The sequence below is a fragment of the Coturnix japonica genome, chromosome 38 (genome assembly GCF_054131305.1).
Source record: "Coturnix japonica strain WE chromosome 38, WE-NBRP24, whole genome shotgun sequence".
NCBI classification, from domain to species: Eukaryota; Metazoa; Chordata; class Aves; order Galliformes; family Phasianidae; genus Coturnix; species Coturnix japonica.
Window position 1 is genome coordinate 4,660,019 of NC_140700.1, and position 22,064 is coordinate 4,682,082.

General features: G+C 43.4%; 1 protein-coding gene across 7 annotated transcripts in view; it reads left to right on the top strand.

Annotated features, from left to right (window-relative positions):
* The window catches only part of MAGI3 (membrane associated guanylate kinase, WW and PDZ domain containing 3), a 47,119-nt gene extending 25,061 nt beyond the window's left edge, over positions 1–22,058 (top strand). For 3 of the 7 annotated variants that reach the window (XM_085527141.1, XM_015885232.3, XM_015885235.3), the window contains 20 exons: positions 985–1,101; positions 2,201–2,320; positions 2,871–3,080; positions 4,370–4,544; positions 5,348–5,427; positions 6,875–6,932; positions 7,392–7,486; positions 7,748–7,936; positions 8,618–9,226; positions 9,655–9,686; positions 10,715–10,868; positions 11,348–11,439; positions 12,013–12,205; positions 12,780–12,965; positions 13,622–13,807; positions 15,645–15,747; positions 15,849–15,981; positions 16,236–16,379; positions 17,408–17,546; positions 19,193–22,058. In XM_085527141.1, the coding sequence (XP_085383267.1) occupies positions 985–1,101; positions 2,201–2,320; positions 2,871–3,080; positions 4,370–4,544; positions 5,348–5,427; positions 6,875–6,932; positions 7,392–7,486; positions 7,748–7,936; positions 8,618–9,226; positions 9,655–9,686; positions 10,715–10,868; positions 11,348–11,439; positions 12,013–12,205; positions 12,780–12,965; positions 13,622–13,807; positions 15,645–15,747; positions 15,849–15,981; positions 16,236–16,379; positions 17,408–17,546; positions 19,193–20,235 (4,058 nt within the window). In that variant the 3' untranslated portion in view covers positions 20,236–22,058. Of the gene's footprint in view, positions 1–984; positions 1,102–2,200; positions 2,321–2,870; positions 3,081–4,369; positions 4,545–5,347; positions 5,428–6,874; positions 6,933–7,391; positions 7,487–7,747; positions 7,937–8,617; positions 9,227–9,654; positions 9,687–10,714; positions 10,869–11,347; positions 11,440–12,012; positions 12,206–12,779; positions 12,966–13,621; positions 13,808–15,644; positions 15,748–15,848; positions 15,982–16,235; positions 16,380–17,407; positions 17,547–18,631; positions 18,722–19,192 lie in introns of all 7 variants that reach the window. The other 4 variants (XR_001559574.3, XM_015885236.3, XM_085527142.1 and 1 more) reach the window with 4 other exon arrangements.
* The last annotated feature ends 6 nt before the right edge of the window (positions 22,059–22,064 follow it).

The following is a 22,064-nucleotide window of genomic DNA, read 5'->3' on the forward strand; positions in this document are numbered from 1 at the left end:
CTCAACCCCTAACTGGCATCTCACATAGGAACATTTACCTGGGCTTTAGGGTACAGATGAGCTTCATGTTAAGGCTGATGTGGGTCTGGTGCCCCATTCCAGCAGCTGGGTCTCAGCACCATTCAGAGACTCCAGTTAAAATCACTCATACAACAGTTTCCTTTCATTTTGTAACCTGTTGCTGAATTCCTTTCAAACAAGGCATTGAATATTACAGTCCTTGTTCCCATTGTGCTGCACCGGTATAAACACGCTGCCGGCCATCTCCTGCATTGGTTTTAAGAGGCAACAACTAAAAGTCTTTTTCCCTGAAGCCCTGAGTGTTCTGCTGTAGTACATAACTTAAATTTATCAGGGTCACTGAACCCTATTTAATGTGCTTTCTGGGAAGATGACAGGGTACAAAAGATTGTTTTGTACCCTTCTGTCAGAAGGATGAGGCAGTAATACAAGAGCTCGCTTATTTGTGTGCTGAAGGGGCCGTGGTTGTCTAGTGATGTGGCAGATTTGCTAATGATACCTGACAGAAGTATTGCAAAGGAATAATTGTATAAAAAAAAAACCACAAAACAAACTAAAAAACCCTCTTCTATCATACAGTGGTTTTTTAAAAGCAAATATTCTCTTTTTGTAGCATCAAGAGTGCAGGCTCGTGGTGACCAAGTATTGACCTCAGGTAGTCTAAGCAGTGGCAGTAAATGGAGTGGAAGGTATTACTGCTGTGTGTGTTTGGAAGCAGCTTTCTGTCTGTGTGGAGTCTGAATTCTGATCTGAGATTTCATATTTTAACACTTTGTACTTCAAAATACTTCAGTCTTGCTTAGGAGGTTCTGAGGTTGGAGGGCTGTTGCTTAGTTAAGCTTAGAATCACCTTGCCATATTTACACCAGCTTTAGCAAGGCTTTAGAGTGAAATACCATTGTTGGCATTTTATTTTCTTGGCTCAATGCTTACAATAAATGTTTTTGTTTGTTTGTTTTTAAGGAAAAGTCATCAACAAAGATTTGCGTCACTACTTGAGCCTTCAGTTCCAGAAGGGCTCCATAGACCATAAACTCCAGCAAGTGATCAGAGACAATCTCTACTTGAGAACCATCCCTTGTAAGTATGTAATGGTTGGCCTCATTTGATCCGCTTGTACTCACCATCACCTCGTTCAAGGGCTTTACACGTCTCCTCTCTTAACATGGTGTGTAGTTCCACCCTTTGGAAAGAGCTGTGTTCAGAGCTTTATTAGAACAGTTTCATATCTTAACTTGCAGTGAAAATAAGACCTGGTATAGACTGACAACACAGCAAAATCTTTGGAGTTCAGAGCTCAGAGTATTTCAGGAGTATAAGTTAGTTTTTTGGAAGTTATCGTTGTTAGAATAGCATAGATCTTCCTCAGAACAATCAAGCAAACATCATGTGAACATATCATGACTTCTGGGATGTCATACACAGGTAGTTGGGAGGCTACATAGAATGGCCTGGGCTGAAAGGGACTCTGAGGATCACCAAGCTCCATCCCCCCTGCCATAAGCAGGACCACCAACCCCCACATTTAATACTAAACCAGGCTGCCCAGGGCCCCATCCAACCTGACCTTGAACATTTCCAGGGATGAGCCGTCCACCACCTATAGGGTTGTGGTGACAGAGGATGCGATGAACCTGCTGGGTAATGCTGTTAAGAAAGCACAAGGATATGGTGGCAAGAGGCAGAGGGGGTCTGTGAGCAAGGCAAGGACAAACTGAGTGTCACAGCAAGGCTTAATTAGCTGGAGGAGCTGGATGGACACAGGTCTCTTTAGTCATGCCAGCCCTTCTGTTCTGTGCATCTGCTAGCATCGCAGTCCAACCAGCACCAAAATCCCATAGCTCTTAAAGAGTTACCCAGAATCCCAGCCTGCCTGGCCCATGTAATCATCAGCTTCTACACTGTAGGTTTTTGGTTCACTGAGCTTAAGGAAAATTTTCTAATTACTGCCTCATTCTGCTTTTTTTCCTCCTTCCTCCACATCAAAACTTACCATTCCTACACGATCTCTTGGCCTAGTTTTTACACATTATTGTTCACTTGCTTGCATAGCAGAATGAGGTCATCATTGTATGAAGCCTCAAAAATATCTTGTTTTCACTTATTTTGACAGCAGGCTGCGTTTGGTAAGAAAGCAGGATTTTAGTACCTTACAGTTGTGTTTTCTCTCTTTTTCCAGGCACTACGAGGGCTCCCAGAGATGGGGAAGTCCCCGGCGTAGACTATAATTTCATTCCTGTTGAGCAGTTCAAAGCACTGGAAGAAAGTGGAGCCTTGCTAGAAAGTGGAACGTATGATGGTATGTTGGTGCAGCTTGTTGGAACAGGAGTTAATATCCAGTGCTCACATCCAGTATCTTGGTCTAAGTGTAGCTCTCTGTATCCAGGAGGTGCCACTTTTCCTACTCACCTTGATGGTTTCATATTGCCTCTCCACTACTGCAGTACGTGTTTTAGAGCTGGAGTGCCTATGAGAGGAGCACTGGTCTTCTTTCTTTCTTTCTTTTCCCCAGTTTTATGGAACAGAAATGCTGTTTTTAGAGGCATGCACTAAAGGGATGGGAAGCAAGGGAATTTGCAATTAAAAACAAAAACATTTAGTTGGAGGCAGTGAGCCATCGGGAAGCAGTTAGAGACCTGGAGCTGCCATCATGTGATAGCATTTGCTGTCATTGAAGGGGTTAGATAGCAGGCAGAGAGAACTTTACAGGGATGTGAGGGACCTTTAATGTGGGAGTGGAGGGTCTGGACCCCAAACTCACTTTTGTTTAAAGCAAGTGGGTGAAGGGAGGAGTTGGCTTTGGGCAAGTATCAGTGCTTTCATTATCCTGGTTTCTGTCTCATTGGCAGGTAATTTTTATGGTACTCCGAAGCCTCCAGCAGAGCCCAGCCCCTTTCAGCCTGATCCGGTGGATCAAGTTCTCTTTGACAATGATTTCGATACCGAATCACAGAGGAAAAGAACCACATCAGTCAGCAAAATGCAAAGGATGGACAGTTCTCTCCCTGAAGATGAGGAAGAAGAGGAAAAGGAAGCAGTTAATGGCAGCGGAGGGATAGGTTGGTTACAAGGGGAGAAATTCCCTGAAGTATTTTATGAATGAATAAGAAGTATACGAATAGCATTCATGCTTGCTTGAACTGCTTCCTTAGTTTTAGTGAAGTTTGAAAGCAGTTTTCTATTCAGACGGGTGTTTTTGCTCTCCTTTGAAATTGCATTTTAAAAAGAAACAGCTGTTCTCCCAGCCAGATGTGCAATTGCATCATAAAATGCACTGCTCAGTAGAGAACATGTAGTGCTGGGCAGCAGCCAGTTGCTTGATTGGGAAGGAAAAATTTATCCATAGAACAGAATCCCCTTGCAGAGTGTAATTCATGCCCTGTAAATTTAATCGTTTCATTTTGGTCAGATTACCAAACGCTGGAGGTTTTAGTGAAACAATCAGTCTGAGGGGCAGCACCAGCTCGTACTGTAACATGTTCAGATGATTTTGCTGAAGGGAACTGCAAAATACCCCGAGGGAGTGTTTATGGAGAGGAGTAAAGCACAGTGCATTGAGACCGGACCAGTGTCCAGTAGGATGTTTCAGAGATTGGCAGCACGCCCTTTTCGTTTTGCTGTCATGGTTATTCATCTCGAGGGGGAAGAACTGATGTTGGAGAGAAGCCGTCACATTGAATTTGCAGACGATCCTGTTTGTGAGCGTTTAAGAAAGACTTATATTGACCGGACCTGACCTAATCTTGCTAGCTTTAATGCTGGCAATGCCACAGCACAGAGCACCCAGTGGCCTGGCTGGTGGTGATGTGAAAGTCAGGGGCACCATAGTGTGGCTGAGGATGCCAGGCATAACCTTTGAAGTACCAAGCTGAGGCCTGCATGAAGTGTTAGCAGGGATTTTGAGGAGGTTTTGCTCCTTGTAGCTTGCATGAAAAAGGTGTGTTTCACTTATTGGCAGTTTGGGTCTTTTCTATGTTTTAATGTTGGTGCTTTGAGGAATAATAGTAGAACTCCTATTTGTTTATTGGTGGTATTACAAACGCTGTTCTCTGTGTGAGGAGGGAAACAAATTAGTCAGCTCGCATTCCTGCCCGTGCTGATTTTGTAGCGTAGGCTCAGACAAATAATATGAGGTTAATTCTCTTTGGCAGGGGCAGAACAGAGTTCAGTTTTTTCATGTCAGCTTTTCAAAGTCCATAGCTGGAAAAAAAAAAAAAAAGTGGAAAAATGCTCATCACATCCAGGGACGTGTTTGACATTCTCTCATAGCCAGATTAAGAGGGTGGTGCTTAGTGAGAAACAGCATAAGCATCTGACAAATAGTAATGCTTTCCCTGAACAACTGCAGAAAACAAAGAAAAACACTCAGATTCTTCTGACTGGATGAAACCTGTTCCCAGTTACAACCAGACAAGCAGCTCCATGGACTTCAGAAATTACATGTCAAGGGATGAAACCCTGGAACCTCTGCCCAAGAACTGGGAGATGGCCTACACTGACACTGGCATGATCTACTTCATCGAGTGAGTAGCCCAACACTGCCAGCAGGAAAGATACGTGCTGAAGAGCCACAGTCTGGGTAGCTGCCTAATGCTCTTAGACCTGTCCTGTTCTTTTACTTTATATTCCTATATATTTAATTTTATATATTTCCTGTCATTTGTTCCTTACTGTTAATCATTTATGCTACGTATTTGATTGCTGTTGTGCAGGGAAGTGTTATGGCTCCACGTGCATAGTCAGTTTGCAATGTGAGTTATGTATCTCATAAAATGCAAAGCTGGCTGGATGTTGGTAGGGAAGGTATAGCATCATATGAACTTTTACAATGACAAATCTCTCTGACATCTGAGAACTTGCGTGTTCTTTCTTCTCAGCATGAGTTCCTTGGCTGGGAATGCCTGCTTGAAAAGATGAGCAGCATAGATTAAAGCTCAGGATAGAAAAGCAGTTCATGTGTGCACATGTGAAATAGCCTCAATTATGAATTCTGAGGTGAAAAGAAATAAAAACCCAATTGAATGTTAATTATACAACTAAAAGCGTTTGCTGCTTTCAGGTAGAAATAGATGGTGTTTCCACGTGAGCTTTCTGGGGCACAGGAGAGCATTCCTCTCATGTTTCACATCTGTCCTCAGGAGTCTCCAATGCTGGCACCTCTGAGTATCGTTGTCACCTTTTCTATTTAGCATTTGACTGAGGCATAAGCAGGGATTAGGTTATCTAATGACTATGGTTTGACCGAGGTAGTAAATATTTAAGGTAAAGTGAAATTTCTTGAGTCTGAGGAAGTCCTCTTCTTTTAATGGGCTGTTTTGCTCTGCAGCCACAACACAAAGACAACAACATGGCTCGATCCACGGCTCTGTAAGAAAGCCAAAGCTCCTGAAGATTGTGAAGATGGAGGTGAGATATTTAGAGCTTGTTTGTTACTGTGGCTGATCAATGGTTGAGTTTATCAGGGCTAGTTGAGATCCATTACTGCTGTGACAGAAACTTACTGCTGATACACGTGCCACTGGAGCAAATAGAGTGTAGTGCTGAGTATCCATAGTTCAGTGGTAGTGAGAGTCCACATAAGACTGGGAAAGACCATAATGGATTTTTCCTGGAGCCGTGGAATCTGACTGAATCATGGATGTATCTGCATTCCTGAGAAGAGAATGATATATGTTGTTCCAGTGAGTATCATTGCTAAGGAGAAAGCTGGATATATCAGCAGCAATCGTGCTGGAAATTTTTATGTGGGTGGAACATGGCAGGGATAAAAGGTCCATAAATACTAGAATATATGCAGAATGAAGATGCAGTGTAATACCTATTGCTAGTAATGTGTATCACAAGCTTTATGGTATAACATTTGAATGTGTTAGTAGGGGTAACAGCTCTTCATGCTGCTGTTTCAAGACTTGTAAGTCAGGCTCACGACTGACCCACAGACGACACCTGTATCCATTTCCTATGTAGTCTGTGATTTAGTCAGCCAAAAAAGGAGCACCAAGTAGCTCAGTCTTCAGCAAACGCACATTACAAAAGCTGAGGCAGATTCAGAACAGCCTGTCATCTCCTTAAATTGCACAGGCTAACAATCATGTATTCATAATGAAGCCAGCTGGAGCAATGGACTCATACCGCTGCTTGTTAAACATACGTGCAGCACACCACAGGATAAAAAGAGCACTTGAAACGGAGAGATGCAGGATATCCAAATGAACAACGTTTAAATGAATAGCCCCCCTGGGTCTTTTGTCAAATCCTGTGGAGTGATGCTGATACTAATAAGTGGTAACATGCTGTCATATGCAAGGAAAATTGCTGGTACCTTCAAACTTAGGGCAGCCTCAAACAAGATTACACAGAAATTTTATCCCTCGGAATGTCTGGTTACCTGGCTGTGTCAATTATTCAGCTATTTAAATTTCCCTGGTCATGGTAACTAGAACAGTAAAGCTAAAGTAATTGGACCTCTGTTTTAACTGCCTGCCACCTCTAGTCACTAATGATCTGCTGCTGCTTACCATCTCACCAGACTTTGTGTTTTCTATCCCCTTTCATATGTTCTTCCTTCCCAAATAGGTTAATTTGGGTCTAAGTTTACTACAGACTTAAATTGATGTGGTTTTGTTAAATAGAAGTCTGATCCAGTGGAACAGAGTGAGAGGTGCAGGGCTTCAGGTTCCTTGGAATAAGCCAATGTTTTCTCATCAGAAGAAAAGTCTCAAACAAAAAAAGGGGAAAAAAAAAGTGATTTCTGTTTAATTCATGTTTTTCATCTGTCCTTTTTTTGTAAGAGTGCTGATATTTGCAGGTAGTTTTCCAAAGTAGTGGAGAATTTTGTTCTTTCTGATTGCAGAACTTCCTTATGGATGGGAAAAAATAGAAGATCCACAGTATGGAACATATTACGTTGAGTAAGTGCTGAGTATTAATTTGGAATAGGCACAAGCTGAGCAGAATGCAGGGAAGCAGTTGCATAGCAGTGTATATAGATTGCACTGAGTAAAGATAAGTTCTAGAGGCTGCTGTGCACATTTCTAAATCACTGAAGGACCATAATATGGTTGTGCTGACATATTGGAGTGAAGTTCTTCTAGGGAAGGAAAGCAAGTAGCAATGATAGTAATTAATAAATAGGAATGAGCTTGGAAGTTTGTGGAGTGGGATGAAGGTATACTCTCCCAATTGGTTACAAGTGAAATCACGTTGTTTTTTAAAGTAAATCAAGTTGAAAGGAAATAAAAACAAAAGACATTCCATGTTGATTCTGATAGTTTGGAATTCATTCAAGCAATAGTATTTGTGGGTTGTCTCTTGGGATGGTGCAGGCAGGATGGTTTCCTCTGATACCTTAATCTACCTTTTGTCTACAGTCACATTAACCAGAAAACTCAGTTTGAAAACCCAGTGTTGGAAGCCAAAAGGAAAAAACAACTGGGACAGACTGATGGTGGCCCTTCAAAATCAGGTATCACTAAATATATATTGACGTCAAGGGTAAGAGAGTAAAACCAGAAATTAGAGGTGGGAGATTTCATTTGTCCCCTGTTTTAATCTGTAATACAGTTTGGAAAACATGCAAGTTTGGTAGCCAGGCTTTAAGATATCTTCCTTAATTCTCTGATTGTCTGTTTTACGTGTGCTTGTGGTCACCGTACTTTGGAGATGTAGTGGCCGCCATAAAGCAGCATTGCTGATGGTTGATTATATTGCATCTTATCATGCACAGGGGCAGAGAAGTCTCTCTTCACTAGAGATCCCTCCCAGCTTATAGGAGCACTTATACGGACCTCACTGAAAAAAAGCACGATGGGTTTTGGTTTTACCATCATCGGAGGGGACAGGCCTGATGAGTTTCTCCAGGTGAAGAACGTGTTAAAAGATGGACCTGCTGCGCAAGATGGGAGAATTGCACCAGGTAAATCATTATTTCTCTAAGCTTGCATTTCTTCTGATGCTTTTTAGAGTGTGCAGCTGCTGATGTGCGAGATTGAGAGGACGGTTTTCTCCTGGGAATATTGTATTGCGTACACAATCTTGATCACTGTGATGTGTATTATGAAACAGGGCTTCAGGATTTGACATGTACTTTCCCTTCACTTTGAAATTACATGCTTAACCCACACGTGGCAACAGCGCAAGGCTATGAAATACGCGTGGGCGCAATCCTAGCTTAAGTTCAACCAATCCTAAAATAAACATAGGAACACCCCCCCCCCAAAAAAAATCCGATTTATTTTTGGATTGAATTTAGGATGCTCTAAAGCATGAATTAAAGCAGAAGACATCTGTTTGCAGCAGTGTGTGTGTGCTGCTTCATCTCCTGTGACTGTATAGTAGGGTGTTTGTTTCTTTTTAACTCTGCTGGAGATTAAACCTTATATATTTAGCATACTGTGCTCTGAGATGACACGGGATAAACACAAAGAGGAAGTCCTTTACACTTCTTGGAAACAGATAGTCAGGAGGTAAAGCCAGCATTATTATTTCTTGAACAGAATGATTTTGTCCAGTGATTTTTTTTCTTTTCTGAGCCTCAGAAGACTTGAAAGGTGTGTGTAGTTTGGTTTTAATGCTGTTTAACTTCCTTTTTGAACAGGTGATGTCATCGTAGACATAAACGGAAACTGTGTCCTTGGCCATACCCACGCAGATGTTGTCCAGATGTTTCAACTAGTTCCTGTCAACCAGTATGTAAACATGACTTTGTGTCGTGGCTATCCTCTTCCTGATGACAGTGAGGAACCAGTTGTAGATATAGTGACTGCTACACCTATTATCAATGGACCACCTGTGACCAAAGGAGACATTTGTCTGACCAGCCAAGAGTTAATAGCTGGAACAGTTGTGTTGGACCAGAATGGGAAAACAGGCCCAATGTTGGTCAATGGTCGTCTCAATGGCCCTACCATGGATACAAATGAGCAGAGGATCTCTGTTGCATCTTCAGGAAGCTCTCAGCCAGAGCTGGTCACCATCCCACTGATCAAAGGTCCTAAAGGCTTTGGGTTTGCCATTGCAGACAGCCCTACAGGACAGAAGGTAAAAATGATATTAGACAGCCAGTGGTGCCAAGGACTTCAGAAAGGGGATGTAATCAAGGAGATCTGCCATCAGAATGTACAGAGCTTGACACATCTGCAGGTCGTGGAGGTACTGAAGCAGTTTCCAATAGGAGCAGAGGTACCACTGCTCATCTTAAGAGGAGGTAAATATGTAAATTTATTGTTGTCATGTATAGCTACGTGCTTTTTAAAAGGCCTGTTGGGTGGCACTCGGGTCATTCTTGTTTGGAAAAATCTCCAAGTCTTTTTCTGTACAAATGCTGCTGTTTCTCAATCAGCCAAAGAAACAGATTTCGTTGGTGGCAAGTGAAATTGCACCAGGCTAATTCACACCCTCTTCCAATGCACTCTAGCAAAGGGAGAAACTCATTTCTGTACAGCTAGAAACTCTGATTTGAGATTTCTCCTAAGTGATGGCTTTGGTCAGCTAAACGATCCCTTGCAATTTAAAGAAAGAATGAATAAGCAGTTATCACTTTCAGCTCAGGATGAACTGATTATATTGCCTTAATGCTATTTAATCTTGGATGACCTAGAATTGAAATTGCTTTCTATGTTGTATTTTATTCAGGTCCACCCTCACCTACTAAAACTGGCAAAGTGGTGAGTATTTACAGTGGATTTTAATTTGTTTCAGTTGGAAAAATACTGGGGGGTGGGAAAGGTTGGTAGCGAAAAGACTTCTTAATATGTTCTGCTTCAAACAGTTCTTCTACAGGATCCTTTGAGTGTTATGAGTTTGATGGGTATAATGGATTTCTTCATAACAAACTGGTTATTGCTCCCTTTTTAATGCACCGGAGTCTTCTTTCTGGTTTGCTCATTGTTTTTGGGAGTTCCCTCCACTGGGGCATCTTCAATCTATTTTGACACAGCCAAGAATGGTTAGGATTGGTGAAATGCCCTCAAGATTGTGAAAGATTTTTGTGGGGTCATGTCTGTGAGCGCTCACACTCGGTGCTTTAAAGCACTCCCTGAGATTTGCAGATTGTTTCTTACAAGCGTGCAGCTGCCTGCAGTAAGGAAGTTGCTGCACAGATCGGTGCAGCTGGAGGACAAGGGCTGTGTCTGCACGGCTCCAATGTCAGCCATGCTAAAAATACACAGGGCTCCAGGAGCATCGTTCCACAACAGGCAGGAGCAGCTTTCCCATGGAGCACTCGATGTTCAGTGGCATTAAGCAACGTGGCAAACGAGTTCAGTTAAAAAGGGCAAGTCTTTGTGTTTGTGGACGTGCAAGTGTGAAAGCTGAAGCTGCTTGGGGGAGTTTTCTTCCACCCTCCTAAAAGGGCACAGCTCAGAATATTGTGCTGTTACTCAACGTGCACAGACACGTGCAGACCACCACGTTCCAGTTTTCCGGGTTAGGTTTAAGGCCCAGAATAATTATTTAAACTTACTGTCCATTGGAAATTAAGATGGGAGACCACAAGGATCCTTGCTGGCTTTTCCTCATGGAATGGCTGTGTGTTGCAGTGTTGCAGCTGTCACAGGAGAAGAGAAAAAAGCTGAGACTGTTGACTTATTCCCAGTTCATTTCACTTCTCTGTGACGTTTATCATCTTTGCATGCACGAATTCCTTCAGGCTTTTGCTTTAACGTGGGGTTTGTGGGGTGGGATTCTGTTCCAGAAGGACAAACAGGAGAGTTCAGGGAGTTTGGAAGCGCTCAGCGATGCCATCCCGCAGCCTATGCCTTTCCCTCCCACTGCTGTAAGATCAGGCTCTCCTAAACTGGACCCTTCAGAAGTCTACTTGAAGTCCAAGACGATGTATGAGGACAAACGTGAGTATATCAACCCCAGCTTGGAAATACTCAAATACAACAGAACCTTTTCATTGGCATGCACGTGGTAAAAGTGCTGTGACTTTATGTATTGAGTTTGTTAAGTGTGAATTATGCACTTTTGAAAACAGCAGAGCCCATTAAAAATAGATAAATCTATACAGTGTGTTTCAACCATAGTTTCAATAATGTAATTAGTCATAAAGGTGGTGTAATGTTCTAATATTCTATTTGCTGTCCAGGAATTGCTGAACAAATTGGTCACTTTGTGGGCCTGGCAAAGCAGATGCAGCTTCCTGTTCCAAAATAAATCTTCTGGGGGATAAATGGTCTGTTTTAGCAATCTTTATATAAGGGAATTCCACAAAGTAACGAGTAAATCCTTGTCTGTCAATAACAAGAATCAGAACACACGACAAAGAAATAACCTTCCAATAACCAAAGGCAGCTCATCACAGGTTTGAAATGTTTTGTTTCAGCTCCAAACACCAGAGATTTGGATGTTTTCCTGCGAAAACAAGAGTCGGGCTTTGGATTCCGAGTGCTTGGAGGGGACGGACCAGATCAGCCTGTAGGTGAAACTTCTTACAGCTGCCTATGTGTTGTCTCACTGTGCTGCCATTGGGATGGTTCCTGCTCTGTCCTCCTCTTTTCTCTCCCCTTCTAAGTGATGGGAAAAATGATTGATAATCGACTTTTAGAGATGGAGATTCAGTTCAGATTACCCGCTTGATTCTGGGTTTAAGAAGTGGTTTAACTTGTAAGAGAGGGAAATAATTTGGTCTTCAGTCAGTGAAATGCTCTTGAGTAATCCAGTTAAAGCTGGGAGATGTAATCCAGTTCTGCTTAAAGCTGGATGGAGTGAGCCATGCTCTGGGCAAACACACAGACTCCTCATGGTGTGTGTCCGGTTCTGGTTTCTCTGCAGCATCCCCATGGGTGCAGTGTGTGTTCCCTCACCATGGAGGTGCTGAGTGTGGTCTGAGGGCTGCAGCTCAATCCATGGGACCAGGTGGTTGTGCAGGGCTCTGACTGAGGAAGGGAGTTGGAAGGGACCTTTAAAGGTAATCACTCAATGGCTGTTCTGCTAGAAACAAGCAATCAAATGCTCGTATCTAACCCACTGACTGTGCCCTGTTGATAGATTTATATCGGAGCCATAATCCCGTTGGGAGCAGCAGAAAAAGATGGCAGGCTTCGAGCTGCTGATGAACTGATGTGCATCGATGGAGTCCCTGTTAAGGGGAAGTCACACAAACAAGTTCTGGACTTAATGACCAGTGCTGCACGGAACGGTCAGGTGCTGCTCACGGTCCGGAGGAAGATCTTCTTTGGTGGTACGTATCTGACCAGAGAGTGAAATAGATCTGACTAATAGAACATGCTCCTTGTTGCAATCAAGTCAACTAAAGTTGTTCTGAAATGCATTGGTTACTGTGCTAGAATTGAGCAGCCTGAGGTTCAGGAGTGTCAGCTGTAATTCTGAGTAAGTGGAGAAAAGCAGAACTTAGGAGTTGTCCTTGTTTAAGACAGCAGTAAATCTCTTTTGTAGCTGGATCTCTGCTGTAGATCTTGTATATGTAGCTTGCAGAAAAGCCACGACATACTGTGCTGCAACAAAAGGCATCACTTCACTCTGACAAAGTTTTGTTGTACACGCTGCCAGGTCTGTTCTGCTTTGGGAAATGAGGCTGCAGTGTCTTGCATATTTGTGCACACCTGTGCAGGGCTCTGGGCCTCTGCTTCATCCAATATCTGATTTCTGTTTTATATGGATCACATTGTTTATAAGTTGCTTCTTACGTTCCCAGGCAGGCAGTGTTTCCTCTTGTTGGCACTGATAGTGAGATACACGCTTCTGTTGTATTGACCTGATAGAACAGCGGCTTTGTTTTTTGCCTTACCTTTAAGGAGAAAAGCAAGCAGAGGAGGAGGAGTCGCAGGCTGTGGTGGCACAGAACAGCTCTCCCCGCCTGAATCGGGCAGAATTTGGCACCCAGCCGTCCCCAGAGGTCTATGATGTCTGTCTGCAGCGGAAGGAGAACGAAGGATTTGGCTTTGTCATTCTCACCTCCAAAAACAAACCTCCTCCTGGCGGTGAGTGCTGGAATCTGGTGCTTTGGTCACTGACTGGTGCTGGAGTTTCTGCTGTGCAGAAGTTTCCTATGCCATGATTTAATGTGAACCCACTGTGTTGTTCTGAAGCTGAGATGCTCTAAAACAAGCAATCAGCAATTGAGTCTGCAACCCTGCAGTGCTTTTCACAGTTGGCTCTTAGGTTTATGTAATGCTTTAAAAGTAGTCTATTAAGGGAAATGTAATTAAAATTTAAAGTCATGGTAAATGCTAGAAGGCATCAATGTCTGTTGCTTCACAGTAACTTCTGCACGGGCTCATTAAAACTGTCCTTGATGGTTCTTTAATCCTGGATGCCTGCTGACGGTGTGTTTCAGCTTTGATGGCGTGGTTTGAACAGTCAGCTGATAATCCTGACACATGCACGATGTTCCTCACCTCCCTGACCCCTTAGAAAAGCACATGGGAGAGCAGTGCTGGGATAACAGAAGGGCTGTACCACAACCCCTTTGGTTTGATCTCGCTCTGATGGGTGAGGCCTTATTGGTTGTCTGCAGTGTTCAGAGCAGGAACAGTCTCTGGGATGGTTGTGGGAGGTCTGGGTCTGCTCAGTGCTCGTCTCATAGGGATATTAAGTGTGTTCTGAAGAAGCTGATGGGTTTGTTCTGACTCTGCAGTGATTCCCCACAAGATCGGGCGTGTGATAGATGGGAGCCCAGCAGATCAGTGCGGGAAGCTGAAGGTGGGAGATCGCATCTCGGCAGTGAACGGGCAGTCCATCGTGGAGCTCTCCCACGACAGCATCGTGCAGCTGATCAAAGATGCAGGACACGTGGTGACTCTGACCGTCGTTGCTGAGGAAGGTGAGGTTGCACAACCTGCTCAGGTGAATGTGGCTGCCACGTGTGCCACATCTGTTTGTAGCTTTCGAGGTCAGTTTGCTTACAAGGGAGTGTTTTAAGGTGTTTGGAAAAGAGATTTCTAATGCAGAATTTCAAGGGCTTCATTTCCTTTCTTGTTAATTCTCTAAGCAGAGAGACTTCTACAAATTGTTGTTCTTCTATTAAGATCTTCATTTCTATCAAATCTAATTCACTGCAGTTTGAAGGAACACCTCAAAGCAGGGCAGTGTTTGTAATGCAAGTGAAGTGTGAGTTGAATGCATTAGATCTGCTTCTCTTGGACTCTCAGTCAACTTTGCCTTCAGAATGGAATATAATCTTTTTGTCCCTTATTTATGCATGACCTCACCTGGACGCTGTGTAAGAAAGTAGCTTTTCCTCTTTCCTCAATCATGGATTTGGAGATAAAATTAGGCTGAGAAGACTGGTCAGTAAAGACTTGTAACTCAGAGGAGCTGAAGTTGGTTTGTTTCAGGTGCAGGGAGTTTTTAACAGTGAAAGAGAGAGAGAAGCAGAACCTGTTCCTCAGAAATGGGAATAAATGGCTGTTCTAAAATTCTCCTTCCATTAGTTGTGGAACTGCAGGTAGCTCACAGCATAACCTCCATACAGCAGAATTCATCTGTAAATGAGTCAAAGCTTCAGTCAGTTCCCACTGTTGGGGTTCCTGAGCTTTGCAGGGATCATTCACAAAGCAAAGGACGAAGATAAGATGCAGCTCCAAAGAGAAAAACACCCATTTTGCCAGAGGTTGTTCAGCATCACAAAACAGAAACCCCTCACAGAGCTTAATGTTCCCCAGTGCATCATCTTCAGTGCCATCCTCTGAGACTGGCAATGAAAATACTACCATGTACCACTTCTCTCTCCCTCCTGGCTTTCACAGATGTGTGGTCTTTGCTTTTTACATGGATAAACGAATTGCACTTCATGCTCCAAAAGACATTCTTCAACGTTTTTCACAAAAGCAGGAGCCTGTCAGCTTCTGTCATGTATTAGCAAGAAACACAAGAGAGAGCGCAGAAAAAAGGCTGGAGAATTTGTACAAACAGATGGCATTTCTCTTGCCTGTGCTTCTAAATTAAAATCCTGAGTATAAACCAGGAGTAAAAGTTGACATTTTGTCTCTAGAGAAAAAGCTCTTTAAGGCACGTTGCAGTAATAGCACCAAGTCCTTCTGAGTTCAGCATAACCGAGATATTCAGCCTGATAATGCACTTTGCTATCCCAAAAATGCCTGGGTGCTTTATGTATTTTGTTGTGGTTTGGGTTGGTTGCTTTGTAGCTCAGCAGTGCAGTAACAAGGTGCACCTAATGAGCATTGGAGCACCTGCAGTTTGGGGTTTTATTTTAAACACAAGGAGGAAAAGGAGTTGATGAGTTTATAATGTAGTGCGTCAGTTCATCTTGGGCCACAACTTGCCATTTAAGGTTCTAGCTAAGAGGCAGCTTTTTACATAGGCTCTGGTTCATTACTCTTTTAAGTGACATTTTGTATTCTGAAACATGTTTTTTTCATCTCCTGCAAAGTGTGCAATCGCTGCTTGTTGTGGAAGGGAAACAATCTTAAATTATTGTAAAGGATTTTTTATTAATGTGTCCTTAGGATTCAGTTTTTACGTAGCTTTTGGAGAACACTGACATCCCCATTGATGCACGTCAGTATCTGGATCACCTTGTTCCAGGCTGTTGTGAGGAGCAGGCTCAGTGCTGCTGGTCACCGTGGTCTCTCAGTGTGTGTGCATGGCTTTACCTTTAGGATGCTTCTCTGACTCTTGGTTTTGTTTGCATTTCTTAGAACACCGTGGTCCTCCATCAGGAACAAACTCTGCCAAGCAAAGCCCAGCTCCTCAGCACCGAGCTCTGGGATCAACACAGAGCGCTGCTGCCAGCACGGACAGGTACAGAGCTTTGGGTTTGGGAAGAGGAGCTGAGAACAACCAGACAAGCTTGGAATTGCTAAATGCAAGGGTAACATTTGCTTCCTTTTGCCTCTCCGTAGGGGAGCTACAGAAGGTGAAGCTGGAAAAGAAGTTTCAAATAGTTACAGGCTTTCGTGGCCTGAGCATAAGCACTTGGCACAACCTGATGCTGGAGGTGCTTCGGGTGTTGGCAGCCGGCATTCGCAGGCACAGGTAAGGATGCAGAGCCAGGCAAAATACATGCTGGGTCATCAGCATGTAAAACTAAGACGGAAAAGCATTATTTACATGTAGACTTAGAAGGAAACTATTGCACCTCATTGTACGTGAGTTGTGATGAATTCAGTGTAAGTCGTGTTGCATGTATATAAAGGGGAAGAAGCAGATGAAATGTTTTACTAGAGAAGTGAAGATCTAAACCTGCCTGCAGGTCCTCAGCTCTCCATTCTGTCTCCCTTTTTGCACAGAATTCTGGCTGTTTTCCAGTCGAATTGGAAAGAGGCCCTCGTGGCTTTGGGTTCAGCCTTCGAGGAGGAAAGGAATACAACATGGGTTTATTCATCCTTCGGCTCGCTGAAGATGGACCGGCCGTCAAAGATGGGAGAGTCCATGTGAGTTTGTCTTTTTTTTCCATGTGAGTTTAACATGGTTTACATGGGGAGCACAGACAAGAAACTGCAAAGTGGAGGAGAAAACTGAGAGTCATCGCTATGTCAGTGAATTTATAAAGAATTTTTGTGTGTACGTTGTGCTGTTGTTGTTCTGTGTGGTATTTGAAGCTAAAGGGCTCTTGCTTTCAAAGATTAAGAAGCTAATTCTTATGTCTTTATAAGTAATTTCACTCCCAAATGCTGTACTAAGAATACTTAATAGTGATAAACATCCTGAAACATGCTCAGGTCTCTTAACTCTGCAGCACTGTTCCCTATTGGTGCAGCACTCCGGGTACCAGCCCAGCTGTGAGTTCTTTTGATGCCCAGCAGTGACTGTGGCTGCAGGGAGGGGTGGTTCAGAGCTGGAACCCGGGGTGAGCCTGTTCCATGTCTCTGTCATTCACTTTGTCCCTCCCCAGCTGTGAAATGCTGACATTCTGCTGGCTGCACTCTGAAACAAAGAAGAGGAATTTCTCACCCAGTTAATGGCAGCTGAGCATGACGCCAGGCACGTAGCATGGTGCAGAGCGTCCTGTCCTGGCAGATGAGAAACCAGCTGGTGACCTTCTTTGGCAGAGGCAATTTATTTAACAAAGCCCAGGCTTTGTCTTTAACCTTTAGATGTAGGCAGGAGTGACATCCATTGGCTGAGCTGCGAATTGCAAAACAGGTTTCATGACACTGAAAAGGTGCTATTTGAGTCCCCTTCTCCGATTTGCAGACTTAGCATGCATTGCCTTGGGCATTGGGTAGGTAATTGCAGTTGCTCATTGACCTCAGAGACCTTATTACTGATAACTGTGTAACTGTGAGCTCTCCTACTTGGAACCAATCAGTGTCCTGGGATGCTGTTGTTTATTGCTGTGTGGATTTAACATGAAACACAGACATGTCTGGCTCTTTGTTGTTGTTTGTTCCTAAATGAAAACTTATTTCATGGCAGCTGCAATTGATAACAACTCACCTGGCTGCTATTTTCTTTTCAGGTCGGTGACCAAATAGTTGAAATTAATGGAGAGCCCACCCAGGGAATCACTCACACACGAGCCATTGAACTGATTCAGGCTGGAGGGAACAAAGTTCTGCTGCTGCTGAGACCAGGGACCGGCTTGATACCAGATCACAGTACGTCAGCTCCGGCGCAGTGTCCTTTGGTGGCATTGGGCTGCAGTCTATTTAATAAAGACACCTTGTGCTTGTTCACTGAAATCACCACCAGTTCATTCTAAACTGATGATTTTGAGTCTGATTTAGGATATAACCTAAAATAACGAATCAAAAAGATCAGACCCTGGCAGTACTTGAAAGCAAAGCACTGTTTGTGTTCTGCTTTGAGGACACCTTTTAATTCTTAAACTCTTGATGCTGACGCCAGGATTCTGATGGTAAATTTCCTAAACTATAAGGTCACTTTTTCAGTGATGGTAACTGACCATGACTTCAGTCTGTCTAAGCTCAAAAACCCACAGCTTGAACTACCAGACAGTTTGCTGTGTGCAGTCACTTACAAGCAGCAAATGGCGTCTGCTGTAGGCATAAAATCTGCTCAGAAGTTCTTTTCCACCAGAGATGATTCTTAACATCTTAATGTTTCACACTGAACGTCACTGTGAAGTCAGAGTGCATTTGTGCATGGCACAGAAACAGCCCATCTGTGAGCTATGAGATCTGCCCTGTGCCATCCTCCTTGATTTCTGTCTGGCTGAGTTTGTGTTTCACATTGAATTTCTGGTTCTTAATGGTGGAAGTTGAGCCCTGTGTGTTCGGATGAGCTTCTGTTCGTTCTCTTTAAAAATCAGCATCTAAAGTTGGTTTCTAAGACAGGGAGCCACTGTGAGGTCACCTCCAGCTCTCTCCTTACAAACAGCTATTTATGCTTGGTATCATTTCAGCAATGATAAATAATGTTTATTGTGCATTGAGAGGACATCACAGCAGCTATCCGGAACCACTCCTGGCCTTCTTCTTCATAGAAACTTCCTAAATCTGACCCAGAATCATAGAAATGGCAGAAGGGATCTGCAACCCTCTGCCAACAGCAGGGCGAGAGATAAGGTCGAGCAAGGTAGATAAGATCAGCAGCTGTGGGGAAGGGAATGATTTTGCTGCCTCTCGTCCTGCTGTTAATCACACGTTTCTGATTGAAATCTTGCTTGCTGTACTCTGTGATTTTGGTATGTAGTTCTGGGCTTTTTCTCTTCCTCCTTCAGGTTTGGCTCCTTCCAGTTTGTGTCCCTACGTGAAACCTGAGCAGCATTAAGGGCTTTCAGTGCTTTTCTTGGGTTTTCCTTAAAGACTTGGTAAATCTGCATGTCTTGTGTTTCATCTCTTTCTATTATTCAAGTGCAAAGCTATGAATAACCTCAACTTCTCGTTGTTTTCAGATGTATTTTTTTTTTCTTATAGAGGAAAAGTTTCAGTTCATTTGATTTTTCCCTTAAGAACGTAAGCCAGGAACTAATTGTGCAGTTTGGCTGCACTGGCTCTAAAATGTGCTGATACAAAACCACGTCAGTCCTGCAGGGATCATGCCAGCATCCTGAGCAGCAGCCTGTTCCACAATCATTTCCTTCTGATTGCTGTAGGCTGTAGAACAATGAAATAAGAGGCTCTAAATAAGACTTAAAGCTCATGGCACTATGTGGTCTTTTAGTAAAATGGAAGATTTCACGTAACAGCCCGTACCTCAATAGTGTGAATGCTTGTAGGTTGTTGAGGGAGCTTTTTCTTTCTCTAATAACTCAGTGAAATCTCTCCCCATTCCCTTCCAGGTGATTGGGATAGTTACAATCCATCTTCGTCAAATGTAATATATGAAGAGCAGTCACCATTATCCTCATCTTCACATTCTGCTTCCCCATCTGAAATGTGTTATTTACCGGTACCAGGAGAAGCTTTAAGGAAAGTTCAGCTGTCTGAGAAACTGGATCAAGCGAGGAACACTGTGCCTGATAAGATAAGCACTTTAACTGAAAACCAGTTTGAGATGAAGCCTCCGTCTTCTCCCCAGAGAACAAAGAACAGGTGGGATCTTCCCTCCAGTGCTGGGTTTGAAGTCACAAAAGGTAGTTTGGAATTAGGGACCAGAAGAGACAGATCTGCGAGCCCAGAAAAGTTGGGGGCAGCCGAAGGACACCGTGTGACAGGACTGCACAGCCCTAGAAAGAGGGATGCGGATAGAACCCACAGCAATGTCCCACGTAAACCCACAGAAACAGGAATGAACAGCAGTAACAGAAAGCAGTATTATGGTGGAGATCAAGGCATGTCTGCCAGTCCTCAGAAGCATCTCAGTACAGAAGTGGTAGGCAGGATGCAGGAGCATCATGATAGAACAGGTGCTGATAAGACTGAACAGCTGAGAGGTGGGAGCAGTAAAACAGGAGTCACGAGGAAAGACACCAAGCAGAAGGTTTCTGGAAAGAAGGAATTGTGGTTTCCAGATAGAAAATACGCGACGTTAGATGAGGGCAGGTTTCCATTCAGTGACTCCAGGAGGAACAGAGCTGAAGGTGAACAAACAAGGAAATGGAACTTGGGAGAAGCGGGTTCCAGCAGGTTCAAAACTTCAAGTCTTTCTGATATTCCGCTGCTCTCCGTGGAGAAACTGAAAGGGCTGGAAGCACAACAGGCTGATGTTCTGAACAGCCAACGTGGAGACGTGGAGCTGCACGATGGAACCAAAGACGATGGAATTCCCAAATCTGAAAGCAGTTCTCCAGTCAAAAAAGCACCGATAACTCCGGGACCTTGGAGGGTTCCAGCTGCCTGCAAAGTCACCAAAACAGCAAGCGAGGCTGAGAAACAGCTCTGACCAATGGCTTTGTATTGGAGAACGAATGAACCAAGATTCTAATAACCATCATTCGAAAGCGTTGTTTCTTTTCACAAAGTTGGCCTATTTTTCCAAGGCTGTTCAGAGGGTGGGAAGGGTTTGGTTGGTTCTGAAGTTCTCCAAGCTGCATGAAGGACTTTTTGGATTGCTGACATGAACTGCTCCCCTCGTCCCTTTGAAGGCGGTGTTGTGCTGCTCTCAACCTTGCACTGCTGCAGCTTCCTCAGCTCCTATTGTGAGTTTCTGAACAAAAATTATTTAATGCCTATAATGCCAATGTGATCATGACTCACTTCTTGTTCTTGTGCCAAGTTATCTACTGTATCCAGTCAGTCTGATTCTTCAGTGTATTCCAGTCACGGAAAAGTCCAGGTTTTGTTGGAAATGGGTGTTTTCTGCAGAGCATGTTGCATGTTTACATAAGGAAATGCTCATCTTCCTCCTGCTTCAGTGAGGAGATGGGTTCAGTCGGTCCGAACGATTCCAGGGCAGCAAAATTGAGCCACTGACGCTGTTCCAATGGAGCTTTTTGGTAAATTTTTTTTATACCTAATATAAAATCATGTAGATAAAAAAATTATATTTGACATAATGGATGTTTTGTAATTTTGCTTTTTATCAACACGACAGAATTGCTTTCTCCATTCGTGAGGATGCTCACAGTAACTGCTGGCAAACACCTGTCCAGAAAGCGCTGGTTCCTGTTGAATAGCACCGTTCCTTTGGGTCTGTTGTCCTCCTTGGACTGTGAATTTGTTTTCAGCCTCGTTCTGCTGCTGCGTTACTGACAAGTCCCACCTTTCATTATTTATTGCTGCTTCATAATTGGATTTGCTCTCCCTCTGTAGAGCTAAGAATCCTTAGGACAGAACCAACCACCGCATCGACTTCTTAAATGAAATTCCTGCCTGTGCATATGAGAAACCCCCTGTGTTTTATTTTAAATCTAAGGGTGCTGCACATGAGGATATATGGGGTACATGAGTCCTGATTTCTGTTCTTTGGGCTTTTTAAGTCCTGTTGGGGAATATTACAAGCAGAACCCACTGACCCCTCAGACCTACAGCTGTAAGTCAGCAGAATGCATAAACCTGGGTGCAGGTCTTTAATTAGTGCAGAAGGTGGTAAAAGCTCATCAGCCCAGCGTGCAGAAGGAAAAAGAGGTGCAGAAGGTCAAGCATTTCTTACCTTAAAATGCAAACAAGTGACTTGCTGTTTGAAATCAAGGCTCTTCTTTTGGCTTTGTAATGAAATGGGCTTTAAAGCAGATCTGAACTTTGCTCTGCTGCCTCTCGTTGGGCGACCCTTCGATTTGCTGTGCAGCATAACGTTACCAAACGCTCCCCATCACGGAGTATGACTGTGAAAATACTTAATACTTTGCAGTTAACCTATGTAGATATTACCTACGAACTCTTACCAAGAGAATCTGATTCGTGTTGAGTTGTATGGACTTGCCCTAAGCACCGAGTGCAGTCCCAAATCCAGAAGTGTAGTACAGAGATGAATTAGCACTGCTGACATTAATTCCACCCCCATATCTTTTCTATCTATCAATGTGACCTGATTTAGTGTCTGACCTGTGTGTGATTTCTCCTCCCATAGAACTTGTATCCCTGCTTACTGTATCAGATGACTTAGCAGCGTGGCCTTGGGATGCTAAGCAATGTATGGATGTACTGGGTGTAAATGTTTATATATTGTACAGCACCTTTATACATACTTCTGAGGTTCTGACTAGAGAGAGACCTGTAAATCGCTCATTATTTTTTATATAGATATTAAAAAGAAACTCTAGTTCATGGCCT